Here is a 22,541-nt window from a genome sequence, read left to right as displayed (position 1 = left end):
CGATACATATGCGAATTTTCCTGATTTGATATTAGTTATAAAATTGTAAATCCCCCTATTATTTTTTTAGTATGTACATAAATCACTAATTTTCAACTATCCTTACAACTTTACAAATCCTTCACATATATACGCAAAAGCATCAAACATCTTATGAAATAGCACCCCCATACTTGTATTAGAAAACCGATTGGCAATGAATGTTACAGATCGCTTACCGTAACAGTCCAAATTCCCATTATAGTTAAGCGTTAAGCAAACCATTTCTGACGCGAGAGAAATTACCATTACGCCAACCACAACCCTAATTACACCTTCCAGACCTAACCCTAAAGCACTCAAGGGCCGCCTCCCTCGTTTCCAAAGCCGCGCGAAACAGCGCGTTAACGGCGTTAGCCATCCGATCCATTCCTTCCGTCAATTCTTCTACGGCTTCCTCCCCTCCCCTGACGGCGTCACGTAACACCTCCGTTACTTTCTCTCCGACGTCGTGCTTGTCGACGTTAATTGCCAGTTTCCTCACGCTCCTCTTCATCTTCTCGATCTCGCCGGCGATCTCCCCACGAGAAAGCTTGGGCGAGATCTTCTCGACGACCTCGTTATACGCCGCTGCCCATGCAAAGTCAGTAGAAACACGAATCCCTAAGAGAAAATCCCCTTTATACCCCAAAAATGCAAGGGCGGTCCTCGCTACCAGATCAGATATCGCCTCGACGGCGTAAATCGCGCGGCGGACGGTGGTGAGCCTGCCGCGATTCGGATCCTTAGGTCGTAGCCTGCAGAGGTTCATGGAGTCGCTCGGCTTCGCCGGCGAGGCGTCGGCAGCCTCCCACTCGGCGATCGCAGAACGAGCGCGGCGGAGTCGATCGGGAGAGAGCGATGGTGAGGAAGAGATGAGGTGGAGGGAAAGTCGGACGAGGAGGCGGCCGTGGAGGATACGATCTATTGTGGCCGATATCGCGTTACAGGCGTCGAGGAGAGCGACGCTGGAATCGAGGTGAGAAGAGAGAGCGGCGCGATCGGTGGTAGAGAGGGAGGGATCTGAGATGACGACGGCCACGTCTGCTAGAGTTAGAGTTAGCAGATCCACGGCGCGGGAGAGCCAGGAGAGAGGGACTGATGGCGAGGAGTCGGGGATCGGGAGGAGGGAGCTCAGCCGGGTGATTAAGGTTTCTTCAAATGGCTTCATGATTCCGCGAGCGGGCGACTTTTTGGGGCTTGAAGAGAAGAAGAGGGAAAAAGGAGAAGCATTCTTCTCCGTCAGAAACATCGCGACGTAAGGATAAGGAGAATCGGATATCAGCTGAGCGGGAAGAAGTTGGGAATTTCGCCGCGATGAAGTCGGGGAATAAATAGTTGAAGGGCGAAAGATGGAAGGAGGAAATGAGAGTCAGATGATAACAGCCGGTAAGCTTCCGGGAACGGGGACGCCCCGCATACCGAATTTCCTATATTACCCCGCATTTATTCACGAATATATATATTTGATGCAAATATGGAAGACGCTAATTACACAAGTAAAAGTAAAAATTATGTCAGATGTGTAAATACATAAAAGTTTTGTGGTGCACGCTAAAATGTGCCCATAGGGATTCTTAGAAGATCTAACAATACCTAAAGGGCAGCTCCACCTACATAAAGCCATCAAGATGACCGTAGGGCTGTCAGATGATCGAAGGAATATCAGACGCTTAAAGGCCAGTCGGACGATCGAATGTCAGTTAGACGATCGATGGCCAGTCAGATGACCAAAAGCCATCCTGCCTACGGAAGAGCTATCAGGTGACTATAGGCTAAGTGAGACGATCACCAACAAATCAAATTATCAAAGCACAACCTAACGAAAGGTTGCCCGCTGAACGAAAGCTTACTAGTCAAATGAAGGCATGCCCGCCAAATGAAGTCCAATCAAACGACCGAAGGACTATCAGGTGTTTAAAGGGTTGTCATCCGACCGAAGAGTTGCTGGTCAGTCGCAGGGCTACCAATCGACCAAAGGAATGTTGTTCAATTGTAGGGCTGCTAACCGACTAAAAGGAATCTCAGCCGACCAAAGGCAAGCCCAATCGACCGAAGGGTTGCCTAGCGACATACTTAATATGGAAAAAGGCTGGTATGTCGTGTACAACCCTCTCTCAAGTAGGGGCATAAATACATTTTTAATGTATTGTCATATTCTCTATAAATAGGATGAACATTTCATGTATTAGGGGTTTTAGACCCCTCTGTTGTAACATTTAATTTTAATGATATTAAAAAAAAAATCATAAAAGCCAGGGACATCCCAGTTTGTCCCGAATGGGCAAGTCACGAAGCACTGATCTCTCTCTCTCTCCCTCCCTCCCTCCCTCTCTCTCCCTCATGTTCTACGTTCTATTCTTTCAATGTGATTGACATGACATATTCAAATTCAAGAGGGGTTATGTATGAAAATGTCCCAAAAATAAAATATTAATTTTAAGATTTATTTTTAAAAACTTCTTTAAATGTATAGTTTTTTTTTTTTTCTTATATATTTTATAACAAATGATTTTTAGAGGGCATTTGATTTTCAGTCTAGTGTAATAAGTAAGATAGCGATTTTAAAAGTTTAGTTGGTGGGTTGCATGAAAAATAATTGCATGATATATATATGATATTATTTTTTTTTATTCATTTTTTATGCATTTCAAAATAACTTAAAATGGAAGAACTTTTATATGCCACATCATTTTCTCCACCACCTGATGCTATTGAGTCATCACACGGCAACTCGTTAAAAATAAAAATAATTTACTTATTTATTTCTAGAGCAATAAAATTTTTTTTAATATATTCTATAACCTATCAATTTCATAAATATTTGATACATATACAGTATTTATTTTGCACCCTATTTAGAAATCATTGAAATTATAAATATTTGCAATCAAATTAGATTAAAAATTATTTCACTAAAAGATTTCATTTCGATGCATTTGGAACGATTTATTTAATAACATGATTTTAGTAAATATATTTAAATTATGTAATGAACTCTCCTTAAGTGGCACCTGCGTAAATAATTTGAGGAATGCGATGGAGTGGGTTGGAAGGACACGCCAGTTGGTTGACATCACAGTCATGCTTTTCGGTAGACTGACCTGTTCTCCTTTTGGGGTGAGACATTCGCGCACGCAAATTTCCGTAGAATATCGAAGGCAAAATTAGAGTGGACGGTGTGGATCGCTTAGGTGGTTTGATTGTGGAACGATTGTGGCATAAATGCCGGGTAGAGGGCTGAGATCTGTTGATCATTTGATGAAGATGTTTGGCTGTAGAGGTGTAAATGAGCTGAACACGAGCGAGCCCAGACATAGCTTATGTTCGCCTCGTTTATATTTCGAGCTAAAAAAGTGTGTTCGTGTTCGGCTCGTTTGTTTAGCAAGCCGAACACGAGCCTTTCACAAACAAAGAGTCGTTTTGATAACCCTAATCACGTAGCCATAAAATGTTAAGGATTACGGCAAGATTTAAAGTATTATTTGAATCTAATTTAATATTTTTTACTCTATTTTTTTAATTAATAATTTTAATTGATTATAAATCTATGTATATATATATATATATATATATATATATATATATATTCGAGCTAAAACGAGTCGAACACGAAAGAATATTAACTTAGTGAACGAGCCGAACACGAGTTGTTCGCGAACAACGAACCGTTTTGACAGCCCTACTTGACCGACAGTGGAGCACACGTTTGATGTATAGCGTTCATATTTGTACATCCCAAATAAAAATAGTCTTTATGGGTCTTTGTAGATGAAAAAAGGCCTTAGGGGCCTATTAGACCTGATTTTTTTTTTTTCAAAATTTGAATTTTTTTCATGTGCCTGCTGCTCATCTATGGCTGATTAATCGTATTTGTTGATCACATCGGCAATCAGGATAGAAACAAAGTTTACCCGTTGAAAGACCTTTCATGTTCCTCGGTCCAGCTCTCCTCACAAAGTCGCTTAAATATGGAAGATGCGGTGACTCCCTAGGAAATGCTCATTTATGAGCAGTCTGACATTCACAACGGTATCCATTTAACAGTAAATCTCGGATAAGCCTCCTATAGTACTGACGACAATATCGTATTTTTATTTTTTTCTCGTGTAAGCCTACTATAATCAATGGCACCCTATGAAAGATATAAATGGAGGAGTCCTTGCTTGCTCTTAGGGGAGGGGGAAAAGGGAAGAAAAAAACCATAAGAGTAAGACGCAAGCTTGGACTCTACCTCTCTCCACGGCCTCGTCACATCTTACAAGATCTCTCTTCGAATTGGGTGAATTAACGAATTATATTGGCCTTGTGTTCTAAGAGGTTCCAATAATATTCAATTGAAAAAAAGATGAATGAAATTATTAAGAAATTTTAAATTAGATTTAATAACTTATAAAACAACAAGAAAACTATTAAAATTATTCATGCATTTTTTGTAGTTGGTCATTTTAGTTCTAAAATTTATAAAAGTGTCAATTTAATCTCCCGACTTTTTTAATTTATGTTAAAATAGTCTTAAATGAGAGTATTGTACCCTTTATTAAAAAAGTATTGGAACTAATTTAATATTTTTATAAATTATGAGATTAAAATGGCCCATGGACTATTTTGGCACTTTATTTATTAAATAAACCATAATTCTAAGCTCATCTCTTTTGAAATTGCATAAAGTATGAGAGGATTTCAATTGATGGCATATGTTTTCTTTAGTTCACCTTTTAGGTATGTCCCACTAAATTATTTTATGTCTCACTTGCCATGTTATCTTTTTTGAATGACTTAAAATTATCATATATTATTATAAAAATAGTAAGAATTATTATTGAATATTAAAATATCTATGATAGTAGAGAAAAAAAAGTTACCCTATTTTTGTACAAAGATATTACACACAATCAAATAAATAATGGTGAAAATGATACATCAAAATTTTTACATAAAAAATTAGGAAAACAAAAAATTACGTGATCTAACACATTTGAAATATTCCATTAGATATGTGAAGGTGCAAACATTTGCTCTTCCCTCTAATTGAAGAAGACGAAATTATAAAGTGGAAGCATGTTCTTAATTTTTGTCTGGTTGTAGTATATATTTTGGAAGTAGTGAAGGGAGATAACAAGGATTGGATGATGATGATCGTGCGACAATGATCAAGTGATGACAATTAGTTGACAATGATTGGGAGATAACATAAGATTAATGGTAATCGTGCGTCTGGTTGATAGTGATCTACACTATTGATGTGTGCTAGAAAATCTGCGGCTGTAGAGTAATCGATTATCGTCTTAGCATTGTACAAGAATTCAACACATACACGGATGAAAGAGAAATTAGTAGTGATTATTCCAAAAGTTTTTACGTGGAAAACCCGGAAGGCATAGTCTAGTTGCGAAAATTCATTATTGATTGATGATTAAAAAATCTCTTGTCCCACAAAAGGAAAAGTGTAATTATATTTTTTAGATTACAGCGTCGAATGTCGGCGTCTGGTTGGTAGTGATTGATGACGATTAGCGAAGGCCAATAGAGTTCGGCGGTGGTCAACGATTATCAGCGGTGATGCTGAGCCGCAACTCCTCATCAAAGCCTCAGGCTCTCTCTCTCTAGGTTTAAGCTCCCCCCTTCATGAGAGGGGAGGCACTCTGTTTATAGTGTTTTAGGTGCAATTAATGTAGGAATATGAACCATTTTGATCGGACAGTCTGAAGAGTTTCCCTCAATCAAACGGTGATTAATTGACATTTGAGTGCTTTAATGAAGTTAGAATAAGGTGAACTTGGGCTCGTTGGGTTCGTCTTGTCAAGACGCTCAATTTGACTATAAACTTGTCAGATTTGGCTTTTGTTTGAGCTTTCACATGTGTCCAAAAATCTTCAAAGAATGGTTTAATGACTTGATCTGGGCTTGATTTGACTCGGATTGAACTAACTTTGATATCATTAGGCCCGTCGTATCGAGTTGGTCAATTTGACTATAAGTTTACTGAAATTGGTGCTCTGGATGAGTTTTTATCAATATTTAAATGTTTTTTGCTCAAAATATCGTCTCGAGATCCGTGTTATGCTTTGAGATTCATGCAGGATAATGAAAACTTGTTGGTGTAGTATCATAGAGATGATAATCAGTTGTTGACAAGTGGGCATTTGTAGAGGTCATAGAGTTGATCGTGAACTATTACTATCGATATCCAAGCTCTTGCTAATTGATTCCTATGAAAAAAATAATTAAAAAAACAAAAAATAGAGAACAAGTCCCGTGTCCTAATTTCACATGAAGATGTCACAAACAAATACATAAATGACAAAAAGAAAGAAAAGAACAAAATTTGTACTAAAAAATCTCGAAAAAGAAAAATATCATTGAGCCCAACTCTACTCAATTGAAATAATCTTCTATAAACACAAAGTTATAAAATTTGTTCTTTCCCATGATTAGAAAAGAAATGAATATTTAGTTGGGATTATGCATTTGATCTCCTGCAACTATGGTAAAAATTATGGAATAAGTAGTAGAAAATAATGATGACGATTAGTCGAATGATAAGAGTTAGTGGGAACGATAAGGCAATCATGATGGAGAGATAATAGTGAAGGGATGATGGTGGTAAAACAACAAAATGATTGGAAGATGATGATCAAGTGATAACAATTTAATAATAATAATTAGGAGATGACAGTTGATAGATGTCAATCTATTGATTGTGATTAAGAGAAGATGATCAGGTTGCAGTAGCAAGGAGCTAGCGATCCAAAGATGATATTTGAGAGATGAAGATTAGATGATGATAATCAGAAAAAGATGATAAAGAGATGGTGAATGAGTAATGATAGTGGACATGGGAGTCAAGCATAGGTGTCAAGCCTTGGGTAGAGCTATAATTTTTTGGTTATCTAAACTGTTGCTAATTTCATGTCTAGGCCTTTCTTAGATTGTTCAAATTGACAAACTCATTTTGAGTATATATGCATGTGAGATTCATAAACTATTTGGTCATTATGTTTTTAGTACGAAGTTTTTAATTATGTTTCAGGCTTATTTGAATTTGAATCTGATTTGTTCACTCTTACTATTTTTGACTTGTCAGGACATTCGGTACAACTATGTCTATAAGTTTGTTGAAGTCATAATTTGGATGATTTTGTATTTATTTTCCAAAATTGCAATTTAAGATTTCAACAATTTTATATGTGATTGGATAAACTTTCAAGTAATGTATTGAATAATTGCCCCTATTTTCGGAAATCTAAATTTGTGTCTTGTTAGATACATTAGCATTTAGATCCGATGTCAATACGAGTCATAACTTGCGAGTAAAATAACTTTTTAAAATAAAAATTTGACTTTTTTATTATGATATTTTTTAAAATTATTTTCTTTAAGAAAAAAAAAGATGATCTCAATATGAATACAATGCATGTGAGTTTAACATAATATTTGCAACATGATTAAACTTCAATAATTATAATTGTTGTGTGCTCATAATTTGCGGCTATAAAGTGATATATTAATGTCTTAGTGTGATACGAAGATCAAACACACATGTAAAAAGAAGTTGAATGAAACAATAGCAGGGGCTTTTGTTCGAAAAGCCTAAAGGGGCAAATATTACATGGCATGTACCATTTGAAATGATTATACTATCACTACAGAAATTAAACATATTTTTGTGTCAGCAAGATCAGATGCAAATCGGACGCAAAACCGATGGTATTTAAGGATTAGCGTCAGATTTGAATCTGATTTGTTTGACTTTAAATTGATGGTCGATAATTTTATTTCTATATAATTTATGTCGAAATAATCCAACGCAAATTATGTATCGGTTCTTGCGTCGGATTTTATTTTACATAACTTGCGTCAGCATTTGCATTTGAAAATATCAGATGATGAATATTAGCATTGGATTTGTTGTGCTGGAGCTCGATCCCGCTATCTCGCTCCCGCCCCCGCCCCTTGTTTCGTGAAGCGAAGCCCTTGCTTCACCCGATCGTCGCACCACCGTCAGCTTCGCGAAGAGTCGCGTCTCCTGCTCCCGTTCTCGGACCGTAGGAGCCAACCACTCCTGCCTTCCTCTGTTGTGAAGCGAAGCATCCCTTCGCTCCCTCCTGTTCGTGATAAAAGGTATTGCACGGCTCTTCTTCAGTTAGAGAAGTCACGGTGTTCTTCTTCGGTTTTCCTCGGGAAATATGAAGGAAGGTGCAAGAAGTAGTTCCTTGCAGTGAAGGAAGAAAAAAGAAGAAGACGAAAATTGTTCTCCATTAGCTTCTTCTTGGTGGCTTGTGGCAGAAGAGAAATTGAGTTTATTTCTCTTGTAAGTTTATCTTCTTCGGTTTCTTCGGTGTATCTCTCTTCTTCGGTGTATCTCGATGTAGAGTTTCTTTGGTATATCTCGGTGTAGAGAGAAGAAAAATGAGAGAAGAACAGAGAGCAACAAAGTGAAAGATTACTCTTGTAAGTCGAGGAGATCAACTGGTGTAAATTCCTCAAGTAGTAAAATCCTCTGCAACTCCGTGGACGTAGGCAATTTGCCGAACCACATAAATCTGTGTGTTCTTTTCTGGTGTGAATTTTTCCCGTTCTATTTTTCACTTCGTCGTTCTTTCTCCTATTTGATTTATATATATACCACAACAACTAGTATATATGTATAGATCTCTCAACAGGATTATTGTCTAATTTATGTTGGGAAATAACATAGAATGATGAAAAATTGTTTACGTTTTACAATCGAATTTTGTGTTCCTTTTTAGACATAAAATTCGATGTCAACCAGTAAACAGAAAAAAAAAAAGGAATATAAATTGCACTTTTACAACAAGCACAAAACCCATTCCATATCACATACCACATTAAACACAGTCATATCACAAATCAAATCTCTAAACAATATCAATACTAAAAAAAAGATACTCTGACAAATAGTACTAAATAAAAATATTAAAGTTAATCTAAAAAGTTTCAGAACAAATGTTTGACATAATATTTACAAATAAAAGAACAAAAAAAATACTCTTCATCTCCATCCTCCTCTTCCTCCTCCTCCTGAACGGATGTCATCGGCTGCTTGCCCCGGCTATCTGCTAAGGTCTCCGCCATGCGTGTTATAGAGTCCTAGACTCTATGTTGGTCTTCTAGCATCTGCTTGCGCAACTGGTTGATCTCCTTGTTCATTGTAACCACCTGCTTGGTAAGAGTCTCCTGGTTTGGCTGTAAGGAGCTCAGGGAACTAAGAACAGGACCATGGGAGAACTATGCCTTAAAGGCTATGCCCTTCGCTCTAAAACCATAAACCCTCCCTTTCTTCCTCCCTGTCGCCTGTGTCCAAAGCTCGTACTCCGAATGTGTAGTGGTAGACTGACTACCACTGCTATCGGCGTCAGTCTAGGCCTAAGTGGCCAAGTGCCTCTCCCGGAGCTGTTCGAACTCATTCTACATGATGAAAATGAGCTTTTAATTGACACATTCAATAGTTATAGTCAAAACAAACTTTTAATTGAAATTTTTTAACTTACAACAACTAGCTGGGAATGCTCTGAATTCCATTGTGCAGTCCCCGGGCACTGATGAGTTTGGACATGCAGCTCCGCAACGGAGGGAGCACGGTTCTACTTCTTAGCCCGTGTAGTGTACAAATATGGTTAGCGTTAAAGAATTATTGCAAAATTTGAATTAATATTTAAATATCTACAAATATTTTACCAGTCTCCTGTAGTGCTTCCTATAGAGGATTGATCCGCCAATATGGAGCACCACTCCTCTGGTCGCTTCCGTCACCTAGTTCGCCCGATTCGTCCGCCTCTTTCTCTCGTAATCAGAAGGGGCCCAAGCAACAGTCAACTGACCCCAGAGCCCCTCACCAATCTAGGTAGGTCGCTCGCCCCTCCGGCAAACTGTCGTGAACATATCGACAAGGCGATGCCAACCGCAAATCTCAAAAATTTGACGGATTTTCTGGTGGTGCTTTGGGATCCATTTGAAGGGTCCCAACAAAATAAAAAAATAATCCATGTGTTAGTATAAAAAAATAAATTAAATTTACAAATCTTACTCAAATTATATGATCGTACCTCAAACTCCCTGAACCCACGACAGATATGGCTCATCATATCTGCTCATGATAATCTATGTGATGCAAGTGATGGGCAGCTTGTGGGGGATGAATCTGCATGAGAAAAAAATTAGTTACCAAATAACATATAGCATGAAGAAAAAATATAATACAATGTTAAAGATACCCCCTCTCGCACTACTTGTACCCTTTGCGGGGGTGGGGGCAGGAGTCGAAGGGCTAGGCTCAAGAGCAAGGAAGAAGGTGCGGAAGCAGCAAGCGTCAAAGGAGATGGGGTAGCATCGGGTGCGGGAGCAGGTGTCACAGGAGAGGTGACAGCAACGGGGGTGGGAGGAGATGTTGGAAGAGGTGTAGCATCTTTTTACTCTGGCCTTTATGACCAACCAAAGCTTCTAAAGCAAACATCTGCAACCCACACTAAAAACTAATCCCATGGGTTTCACTTATGACCTATACGACATGCTGATGCTATAGCCACCATCTGCAACATTCACAAGAAACTACAACCTCCATAGGAATTGACTACGACCATTGCAACCTGCTATCACCAAGAACTACATTTATTACAACTATACTATGTATTATTAATGAACTAATGTTGTACATTTATAATGATCAACTATGTAATTAAATTATCCCTAATTCAAGAGAAGAGTGGATCTGTGTAATCACCATTCATAATGGATTATTTCAACTAGACCAGACCTCATGGTTTTTCTTCAATTTCAGGGGTTTCTACAAAAATATTGTAGTGTCTCATCCTACTTATTTCTCTTTAATTAGCTAAGTGTTTGTTTGGTTTTTATACAATATTAAGATGATAATTCATTACCCTGTCATCATGAAATCTCTAATATGCATCAATTATATATCTGAAAATATTATACAAGGCTCGCTAATGTAAACTAACTTTCATTTTAAATTTCTCATCTCATTCATATAATGGTTAAGAATTCAGCAACATAATCATTTCAAATATTAAAGAAGAGGGGATTTTTTTTATATGTTTGTGAGTAACATGCTCCATACGAACTACATGAATCTAAACCCCTCCATCAAATGTCCCAGAGTGATTCCCTTGATCAAATAATATTTGATGAATATTAACGTGCATTAATGATGTCAGAATTGAGTGATCTTAGGCTCATTGGACTTATCTCATCAAGAAGTTTGGTTTAGAGTTGTTGAGTTCATCTTGCCTAGATGCTTCATTTGATTATAAGTTTGATGAAATCAGAGCTTGGATGATAAATAGTTCATATTTGAAATTCTTTTTTTCTTAAAATTCTCCAAGATTGGTGTGTGATTAAAATATTTTCTTAGGAGGCATCAATTGCCCCAAATTTTCAAACTTCATTGTCAAAGACATTGAAAATATATCCCTAGATTTTGATAAATTTGGTGACATAAAATATTGGTGTTAAAGGGGTTAACACTGCCTTCTCACAGGGTTGTGACCCAATAAATTCTTCTAAATATTCATTTGAAGATATCAACTTTGAGTTATAAAAGTTGAAGATGGTTCGGGAGATTACAATGCGTTGAATGGTCTGGAAAGACTATCACCGCTAATGATAGAGAAGGTGGTTAGTACCTGCAGTAGCAATTAACCACATAAGTCATAGTTCACTAAAAGACAGTTGCCATTTATAATTTGGATTCTTATAAGCATAATTAAAAAAAAGAGAGAGATATTTAGTAATAAGATGAGGCAACCAAGAATTGATATATCAAAACAAAATCCTCCTTTTGATTAGAATAATTCTGAACTAATTTATTTTCATCCAAACCCCAAATGATTTCCACAATCCCTAGGCTACAAATATTTATAATAAATTAAAATGATTAATTTTAAGCAAACGAGCCGAACATGAACAATTTTTTTGCGCTCGATATATAAATAAGCCGAACATGAACAAATATTTGTTTGCTCTTGTTCGACTCGTTTTTGCTAGAAATAATCAAATTATATATATATTGATGGGTTTTATTTTAAAATAATTTAATTAACTACAAAACTAGAAAAATTAAAATTCACTTAAAATTATCAATTTAAAAAATATAATAAAAATATATTAAAATCTATTTAAATGATTATTTTAATATAAATAATAATATTAAAATCTCGCCCCTGGCCTTAAATCCTACGGCAGCGTGGTTACACCTGCCAAAACGTCCGTACGCGAATAGCTCATGTTCTGCTCACTAAACAAACTACTCTTTACGCTCGATATAGAAACAAGTCAAACACGAAGAGTAGTATTTTTTAACGAGCTGAATACACCCCAAGCCACATCTCTTAATTATTCTAATAATTACATCCTACAATCTATTAAAAGAATATCATAGCTTTCTTTTATTATGTTTTATATTATTTCTTTTTTTGTTCTCTTTATTATATTTTATATTAATTTATTTCCATCTTTTTCTTATAATTTGTCATATGTTAAGAAACATTTATTTTTTTTTAATATTATGTATCTATATAAACTTATAAATAATATACAACACTCACTAATATCACTTGTCTTCCATTTCAAATTTCTAGTCACCCTACCTATTTTTTCTGGGATAATTACATACATAGCACCCGAATATTGTTATTTATAAAATTTAACACCAATGTAATATTTCTAAACTAATGAACCGATGTATTTATGTCTGTCACGATCAAACCATTAAAAATTTGTTAAAAATGAAAAAAATAGGTGAGAGAGAGTGCTAGATTTATAAATAACAATATTGTGGGTGCTATATATATACATATACATACATTCATACGTATACATACATACATTCACACACACACACACACACACACACACACACACACACACACACACACACACACACACACACACACACACACACACACACACACACACACACACACACACACACACACACACACACACACACACACACACACACACACACACATATATATATATATAGATAGATAGATAGATAGATAGATAGATAGATAGATAGTATATAAGCTGGGCTCCGGCTCCTAGAATAGCTTCTCCTAAAATTATATCTGAAATGATATTCTCTCACACTAATAAAAGCCCATGATTGCATTCCATAGCCCAGAATCATAAAATTTTCTTATAGCATATTTCATGTCATTATAGTTTGTATAATCCACAATTCCAATGCTTCCTCTGCACTTACGGAACATCTCAGAGAAACAAACATCACCAGCTCCCCGCATGTGATCCTTCAGTCTTGCCATGATGCGGAAGATGGCAAACCAATCACATAAACTTGATAGTCTGATTGGCAAGCCACACTACCACCCCTACTACGTACCAAAGCTGTTGAAACTGTCATATGAGGAGGAGCGACCTCTCCCGCCATGAGCGAGCTCGAAACGTAATCTGTGGCCATCAAACTTAAAACCATCTCGACAAGAGATAGCATTTTCAGCATCACGGGAATCCTCGACCAAAGGCAAGCCCAAACGGCCAAAAGACAGTCTAGTGACAGACTCCCATATTCAAAATAACTGAAATGTCATGTACAACCCTCTCTCAATCAGGGGCATATGTACTGTCATATCCTCTATAAATAAGATAACCTTTCATGTATTAGGGGGCCTTAAACCCCTCTCTACTTTAGGTGGTGGTTTGCATGATATATTTGATATTAATTTTTTTTATTCATTTTTTTATGCATTTCAAAATAACTTAAAATGGGAGAATTTTACATACCACATCGTTTTCTTTTCACACGGCAACTCGTAAAAGAAAATAATAATTTAAATCTTGAATATATTCTATAAGCTATCAATGTCATAAATATTTGATACATATGCAATATATATTTAGGACCATATTTAGAAAGCATTGAAATTCTAAATATTTGAAATCAAATTGGGTTAAAAATTATTTCACAAAAAGCTTTCATTTCGATGCATTTGGAACGATTTATTTAATAACATAATATTAGTAAATATTATTTATATTATCAAATGAACTCTCCTTTAGTGGAGAAAATATTGCATCAGGACTCCGCACATAGAGTGCAATGAAATCAAGTCACCTGACGGTGACATAAAAAAAAAATGTCTGGTAACTCAAGGGAATATTTCTCCCGTGTTATTCAGTTGTTATTGTGTGTTATTCAACTGTTATTGATGTGTTATTATGTTATTATAACACAGAGACTATTCTCATAACACAATAAAATCTGAATAACATACAATAACACATGAATAACACAAAATAATATGGGGAAAATATTCTTCTGTATTACCAAACCAATTTTTTTTTCTGGCACCTCTATGTGACATAATTTCATTGGACTTCGCATGTAATTTTGCTTGTGGAGTACCTGGTGCAATATTTTTTCCCTTAAGAGGAACCCGCGTAAATTATTTGAGGAATGCGATGCAGTGGTTTGGAAGGACGCCATTTGGTTGACATCACAGTCATGCTTTTCTGCAATTCTCAATTTTACATGTGTGGACTGACCGGTTCTCCTTTCCGTGTGATAGACATTCGCGCCCGCAAACTTCCATAGAATATTGAAGGCATAATTAGAATGGACGGTGTGGATCTCATAAATGCCGGGTAGAGGGCTGAGATCTGTTGATCATTTGGTGAAGATGCAATGGTTAAATCATTTGACCGAGAAAGGAGCACATGTTTGATGTATAGTGTTCTTATTTGTACATCCTAAACTCAAAGTAGCCTGATTTTTATACGTAAAAAAATGCCTTTTGGGCCTATTAGACCTGTTTTCTTTCCCGAAATTTGAATTTTTTTCATGTGCTTGCTGCTTATGTATAGTTGATTAATGGTATTTGTCGATCACATGGACAATCATGATAGAAATAAAGTTTACCCATTGAAAGACCTTGCATGTTCCTCGGTCGAGCTCTCCTCACAAAGTCTCAAATATTACAGATGCGGTGGCTTCGTGGGAACTCGTCACCATCATTGTTATTGATGAGCCGCCTGACATTCATGATGATATCTCTTTAATATTGAATATTCGATAAGCCTTGTACAGTACTGACCACAATATCATATGTGTATTTCTTTCTCTCTTATAAGCCTACTAGAATCAATGACACCCGATAAAAAATATAAATGGAGGAGTCCTTAGTCGCTCTGAGATCGCTCTGAGAGGAGGGGAGAAGGCCCGATAAAAAATATAAATGGAGGAGTCCTTAGTCGCTCTGAGAGGAGGGGAGAAGGAAAAAAAAAAACCGTAAGAGTAAGACGCAAGCTTGGACTCTATCTTTCTCCACCTCCTCGACTCATCTCACAAGATCTCTCTTGAGGTTGGATGAACTAACAAATTATATGGCCATGCGTCCTAAAAGAATCCAATAATATTCAATTGAAAAAAGATGGATCAAGTTAATTAAGAATTTTTAAATTATATTTAATTACTTTAAAAACAATAAGAAAACTATTAAAATTATTCTTGAATTTTTTGTAGTCGGTCATTTTAGTTCTAAAATTTATAAAAAGCGTCAATTTAGTCTACTAACACTTTTAATATATGTTAAAATGGTCTTAAATGAGAATAATTGTAGCCCTCATTAAAAAAGTTTTGGGACTAATTTAACACTTTTATAAATTATGAGATTAAAATGACCCCATGGACTATTTTGGCGCTTTACTCATTAAACAAACCATAAAACTAAGCTCTTCTCGTTTGAAATTGCATAAAAGTATGAGATGATTTCGACTGACGGCATATGTTCTCTTTTGTTCATCTTTTAGGTATGTCCCACCAAATTATTTGATGTGTCTGATTCGCCATGTTATCTTTTTTTAATGACTTGAAATCATCAAATTGAATGTTAAAATATTTATGATTGTAGAGAAAAAATACCCTAATTTTGTACAAAGATATTACAAAAACAAATAAATAAAGGTGAAAATGATACATCAAAATATTTATGTGAAAAATTATGAAAACAAAAAAAAAACTGTGTATTTAACACATTTGAAATAGTCCATTAGGTATGTGAAGGTGCAAGCATTTGCGCTTTCCTCTAATTGAAGAGGACGGGATTAGAAAGTCGGAAGCATTTGCTTAATTTTTTTTATGATTGTAGTATATATTCTGGAAGTAGTTAAGGGTGATAACAATGATTGAATGATGATGGTCGTGTGTCAATAATCAAGAAATGACAATGGATGGGAGATGACATAAGATTGATGGGAATAGTGTGATGATGATCAAATGATGAACCATACTTCATACCCGGGAGATGAAAGTCAGATAACAGTAATATAGAGATGATAAACGGTTATTGGCAAATGAGCTTTTGTTGTGGTCATATAGTTGATCATCAAGCAAAACTAAAGATATCCAAGCTCTTGCTAATTGAATGCTGTGAAAAAAAATAAATAAACAAATAAAAACATAAAATAGAGAACATGTCTCGTGTCTTATTTTTGCATGAAAATGTCAAACACAAATACATAAATGAAAAAAAGAAAGAAGACAACAATTTTTTACTTAAAAATCTCGAAAAAGAAAAATATCATTGAGCCTTACTCTACTCAATTGAAATAACCTTCTATAAACATAAAGTTATAAAAATTTGTTCTTTCCCATAATTAGAGAAGACATGAATATTTAGTTGGGCTTACGTGTTTGATCTCTTGCAACTGTAGTAAATATTATGGAATAAGTACTAGAAAATAATGATGACAATTAGTCGAATGATAAGAGTTAATGGGAACAATCAAACAATCATGATGGAGAGATAATAATCAAAGAGATGATGGTGGTAGATCAACAATAATTGGAAGATGACAATCAAGAGATACCAGTTTGACGATGATAATTAGGAGATGACAGTTGATAGATGCCAGTCTATTAATAGTGATTAAGAGATGATGATCAGGAGACAGTAGAAAGGAGATAGCGATCCAATAATGATATTTGAGAGATGAATATTGGATGATGATAATTTGAAAAAAAAAAATGATTAAGAGATGGTGAATGAGTAATGATAGTGGTGATGGGTGTCAAGGCTCAAGTGGAGCTATACTTTTTTGGTTATCTAAAGTGTTGCTAATTTTAAGTCTAGGCCTTTCTTCAGTTCATCCATCTCCTGTGAAAATGATATTCTGTTTATAATTTTCTTTAAAAACATTCAGTAAGTCTTGCTAAAATCCATAAGGCGCTCCTTCATGTAGCCCATATTGATTGGCTGACAGAACATTCATTCAAATATTTAGACGTTTTAGTAACTTTAGAGATAAGCATATCTCTATAGATATAGATATAGATATAGATATAGATATGTATAAGTCATGCTATGTTGGTAGAGCAGCTCTTTGAGGGTTGTAAGTCCCCCCAGGTCACGGTTTGAATCCCCCTCTGGTAATTTTGCAGGCAGTGTGGCTGGTCCTCGAATTGTTAGACACATGAGGGTGACTGGGGGCTCGTATAGTAGCCTCCAGCCATTCTTTTACAAAAAATAAATAAATAAATAATCTTATATATATTGCATCGAGAGAAAAATAATCTTGGGATTGTTAGATTTCTCTAGTTGACAAACTCATTTTGAGTATATAAGCATGTAAGATTCATAAACTATTTTGTCATTAGCTTTTTTTTTTTTGGCTTAGTTTTTAGTTATGTTTCAAATATTTTATTGGGATTTATTTGAATTTGAATTGGTTTTGACTTATTCGGAACATTCAGCACAACTATAAGTTTGTTGAAGTCATAATTTGGATGATTTTTTTATTTATTTTCCTAAATTACCAATTTAAGATTGCAACAATTTTATATTTGATTGGATAAACTTTGAATTAATGTATTAAATAATTGCCCCCCTATTTTCAAAAATCTAAATTCGTGTCTTGTTAGAATACATTTTCATTTGGATCAGCCTTCGAAATGAAGATTGCAAAACACAATTATTTTTCGATGTCAATACGAGCCGTAACTCGCGAGTAAAATAACTTTTTAAAATGCAAAATTTTACTTTTTTATCATGCTAATTTTTTTTTAATTATTTTCTTAAAAAAAAAAGATGTTCTCAATATGAATGCAATGCATGTGAGCACAACATAATATTTACATCATGATTAAATTTCAATAATTATAATTGTTGGGTGCTCGTAATAAGCGGCGATAGAGTGATATATTAATGTTATAGCAGTATACGAAGATTTGAAACGCACACAGGTAAAAAAAAGTCGAATGAAACATTAGCTGGAGCTTTCGGGGGAAAAGCCTGAAGGCGCAAAAATTACATGACCTGGCCTAGTTGAAATGATTACACTATCATTACAAAAATTAAGCATAGTTGTGTCGGTTAGATTAGACACAAATCAGACGCAAAATCAATGATATTTAATGATTAGCGTCGGATTTGCATCTGATTTGTTCTAGCTTTAAATTGGGGTCAATAATTTTATTCCCTTCTAATGTATATAAAAATATTCTGACACAAATTATTTGTGTCGGTTCTTACGTCGTATTAGCGTCGGATTTGATTATACATAACATGTCTCAATATTTGAGTTTAAAAATATCAAACGATGAATATTAGTGTAGGATTACCGCCTAATTTGCATTGAAAAATATTATAGAATGATGAAAAATTATTGACATTTTAGCATCGAATTTTGCATCCAAACACTTGTATTAAAAAAAAAAGGTTTACTTAGTATTAAAAATATGTAACATAAGGTGATTATAAATAATATAAAGAATTCTAAGATGCCTATCTATCTAAAAAAAAAAAGGTTTACTTAGTATTAAAAATATGTAACATAAGGTGATTATAAATAATATAAAGAATTCTAAGATGCCTATCTATCTAAAAAAAAAAAGGTTTACTTAGTATTAAAAATATGTAACATAAGGTGATTATAAATAATATAAAGAATTCTCCCAAACACTCATCCCACCCTATCACTCATCCCACCCTATCTATCTAATATATATATATATATATATATATATATATGTCGCATATACTCAGATCAGCTAGTCGGACATTTACTTGTCAGTTGTAAGTCTCATCTGATATGGCGTTCGATTCTCTCCAGTGGAGGGTATGATACTCGAATTGTTAGATACATCGGGAATAGCCAAGGCTCTTATAATAGTCTCAGACCATTTCTTTTAGAATATATATATATATATTATTTTAATACAAAATGTATAATTATCTCCTTACAAAAACTTTTTGCAATATTAGTAACACGACTACGAATAAAAAGAGGAAACTGTGTCATGCAATCATGATAAATAGTGACCAATCCACATCAACAAAAAATCCCAATGAATAATACATTTTCTAAAAACCCCGATTTCCTTACATTAAACTCGTCACTTTAACCGTTGAAGCCTCCCCCAAAATCGCTTCACCGGCCCATCTCCTCGCCATGAAGCGCGCAGTGGACGCAATGAGCGAAGCTTTCGACGACTTCATGAAAGCCGCGACGCATTTCCTCAGCCACCACACCTCCTCCGCCGGCCTCCGTACGCCGGAGAGCGAAACGGCGATTCAGAATCTCAGGGAAAAGTTTGAGTTACTACAGGAAACATGTGACAGCGCCGAGGACTTCGTCTTCACCGCTCGCCGGAACCTCGCCGCCGGAGTCGCCGCTGGTGATGGCGGGGGGAAAGTCAAGAACGATTCCAATGCTGATGATTCAATGTCGGACGACACATCGGCGGTCTCATATCCGTCGCCGTCGCACACTTCCGGCAGTCGGGTGTCGGCGGAATGAGACGGAATTGATTTTATCGGTGCTGCTGATTTTTTTAGGGCACGGTTAGTTCGTTTTAGAAGATGAAAAGTTAATTTTCGTTTTAGGGTTTATACGCTTTTTGTCCATAAGTGTTTAGTGTGGATTAGATGGAGATAGTGCCTGACTACCTTTTTTAATTACTCATTAAGTAGTAATTTTGGAGATTTATATAATGATCATAATTTTCTTTATTTATAGTATCACTAATATTAATTCATTTAAAATCAAATATATTTTTTTGTATATTTGTTGTGTATCGAAATTGTTCTTTTTTGCAGCATTTTTTTTCTTCATCTTGATTTGATTTCAGTAAGATTTATAGAAAATGAAATGAGATTTGTGATTAGATAATTAATTAATAATTATTAATTTAAGAGTTTGATTTTCAAATAAAGCTGAGAGTTCAATTTTTTTATATATCAAAAGTTCAACTTGTTATGGATTGTGAAGAGTCAAATCTAAAGGCTTGTTTTGGGCAGCTGCAGCTTATTGAATAATCTGTTGATAAACTGATTAAAAATAATATGTTAATAAGCTAGATAGCTAGATACGGTGACTATTATAAATTTTTATTTATTTTTTTTGAAAAGTCAAACATCTGCCAGAAAGCTGTCATCGCACTTAGGGTCCGTTTGGCGTAGTTTATATGTTGCATCCGGCGATTTTGTAATGCCGTGATCCAATTTGTTTTGCTCGTTCACTCCGGCGGTCGGCTACCGCGCGTATGGTATTTCACTATTCCTCTCTGGATCTTTCGCCGCTCCGAGAGGCCTGCGTTCTGCGTTTAGGGTGAGCTTATTACCCCTCATCCCTTCGATCTCGTCTCCTCTGTCCCTCGATCCCACTCCTCTGTCGTTGCCCTAACTGTGCGATCAAGTTTTCCCATCTCCTCTGTTCCTCGATCCCGCTCCTCTGTAGTTCGTGGATCGTGAGGTATACTCATCCAAGTTCTATGATTCGCAATTTAAGGGTTCATGTCTCCAGTAAAGAAATGATTCGAATTTTTTTTTTTTCTTTCATGCGATCAATTTTCACAGAAAATGTTTTTTTATGTTTTTTATGGAGGAAACTTAAAAAAATTATTTAAGGGAGAGCTTGATTACATAGCAGATATTTCATTGAGAAATTAATTTTTCATATTTTTTATGAAGGATTTTCATAGATATATACAGAGAAATTGCTTTTTCTGTAAGATTACAAAACAGATTTTTTTTTTCGTTTCATGTTTACTTTAGATTTGGCTTCATTTGATCAATAGACTTGAGTGGTAGGCATGTTAATCTTCCTTATTGCTATTCATTATCGGAGCTTAGATGGTTATATGGTTATAGTGGCAATGGTTATATTGGAAATGTGGAAATGCATTGGAGCTGCAGTTTGGTCTTTATTTTGTCAATGTCTAGAATAGTGGCAATGGTTATAGAATAGTGGCAAGCAATGTGAAGAATTATGAAGCTTTTTTTTGGTTTTATAGAATATTGGCTATGTTTTATGCGGCTTTATGCTACAGTTTTGGTCTTTATGTTGGAGTTTATGTTGGGGCTTATTTGTTTCAACCATATGAATTTATTTTCGATTCCTGTTATTTGTGAGAGAATGGAATAATGTAATGTTATGTATGAAGCTTGTTCAGTTGAGAGCATGTTGTAGTAAACTTCAAATAAGATTCATAGCTCTGTAATTTTACAAATTTGCTTAATAAAATTTTGGTGGATTGCCTTCTGTAGATGTAGGTCATTGGCTGAATCACATAAACCTGTTGTGTTGCATAAATAATTCTGTTGCAAACTGCTTAACCAAACATGGGCAGAATGATCATTTATGCAACAACAGCTCTCAGTAAGCTGTTCTGAATAAGCTGTCTCAAACAGCTAGTCAGCTTATTCTTATAATCTGCAGACTATCATATTATTATAATAAAGATTATAAATAATCAACAGCTGCCCCAAACAGATCCTTAGATAGGTGCGGTGTGAGAACACTGCTTTTGAAAACGCATAAGCTGTCAAAACGTAGTTCACACAAACAAACCAGATGTGTTTTCGAAACGCCACCGCACCAAATAAGCTGCCACAAACAGACACTAAGGCCTGTTTGGGGCAACTGCAGCTTATTGAATAATCTTCTGAAAGCTGATTAAAAATAATCTGCTGATAAGCTAGGTGCGGTGACAATTACAATTTTTTTTTTAAAAGCCAGACAGCTGCCAGAAAGTTGTCACCTCACCTAGATAGGTGCGGTGTGAAAACGCTGTTTTTGGCGTTTTGAAATCGCATAAGCTGTCAAAACTCAGTTTACCCAAACAAGTCAGGTGCGTTTTCAAAACGCCACAACACCAAATAAGCTGCCCCAAACGGAAGCTAAATCTGATTCAATTGTAAATCTATGAAACAATTTTGACTTTTTTTCTTATGTTTGTTATTAAGAAAAATGTTAAAACGATCCATGATTTTTTGAAGCAGATTATTATAAATTTTTAATCCCAATATTTATAAAATTGTCAATTTTATTCAGGGATTTGTTAAATATCGATTGAATTAGTCCCTACCAATTATGATTTTAGCTCAAAAATTTAACAATTTTATAAATTCTAAAGTTAAAATGGCCTAGATAAAATAATCGGACGATTATTTTGCCATTTTACTCGTTTTTTATTATAAATTTTGACTTTGTTTAATCTGGGTTTCTTATTTTGTACACAA

General features: G+C 35.3%; 2 protein-coding genes and 1 pseudogene across 2 annotated transcripts; 1 reads left to right on the top strand and 2 right to left on the bottom strand.

Annotated features, from left to right (window-relative positions):
• Nucleotides 1-1,427, bottom strand: LOC110033873 (UPF0496 protein 4-like). The gene has a single exon (XM_020738020.1). The coding sequence runs from the start codon at nucleotides 1,268-1,270 to the stop codon at nucleotides 305-307; it is 966 nt and encodes a 321-aa protein (XP_020593679.1). The 5' UTR covers nucleotides 1,271-1,427; the 3' UTR covers nucleotides 1-304.
• A 10,194-nt stretch (nucleotides 1,428-11,621) lies between these two features.
• On the bottom strand, nucleotides 11,622-19,472 carry LOC110033854 (annotated as a pseudogene).
• LOC110033853 (mediator of RNA polymerase II transcription subunit 32-like) lies at nucleotides 19,471-19,818 on the top strand. The gene has a single exon (XM_020737985.1). The coding sequence runs from the start codon at nucleotides 19,471-19,473 to the stop codon at nucleotides 19,816-19,818; it is 348 nt and encodes a 115-aa protein (XP_020593644.1).
• Nucleotides 19,819-22,541: the final 2,723 nt, after the last annotated feature.

This window comes from Phalaenopsis equestris, unplaced genomic scaffold (assembly GCF_001263595.1).
Source record: "Phalaenopsis equestris unplaced genomic scaffold, ASM126359v1 Scaffold001307, whole genome shotgun sequence".
Lineage (NCBI taxonomy): Eukaryota > Viridiplantae > Streptophyta > Magnoliopsida > Asparagales > Orchidaceae > Phalaenopsis > Phalaenopsis equestris.
This window is presented reverse-complemented; position numbering and strand designations above follow the sequence as displayed.

Coding starts and splice junctions, on each gene's coding strand:
- LOC110033873 (XM_020738020.1), bottom strand. CDS start 1,270: ATGTTTCTGACGGAGAAGAATGCTTCTCCTTTTTCCCTCTTCTTCTCT.
- LOC110033853 (XM_020737985.1), top strand. CDS start 19,471: ATGAAGCGCGCAGTGGACGCAATGAGCGAAGCTTTCGACGACTTCATG.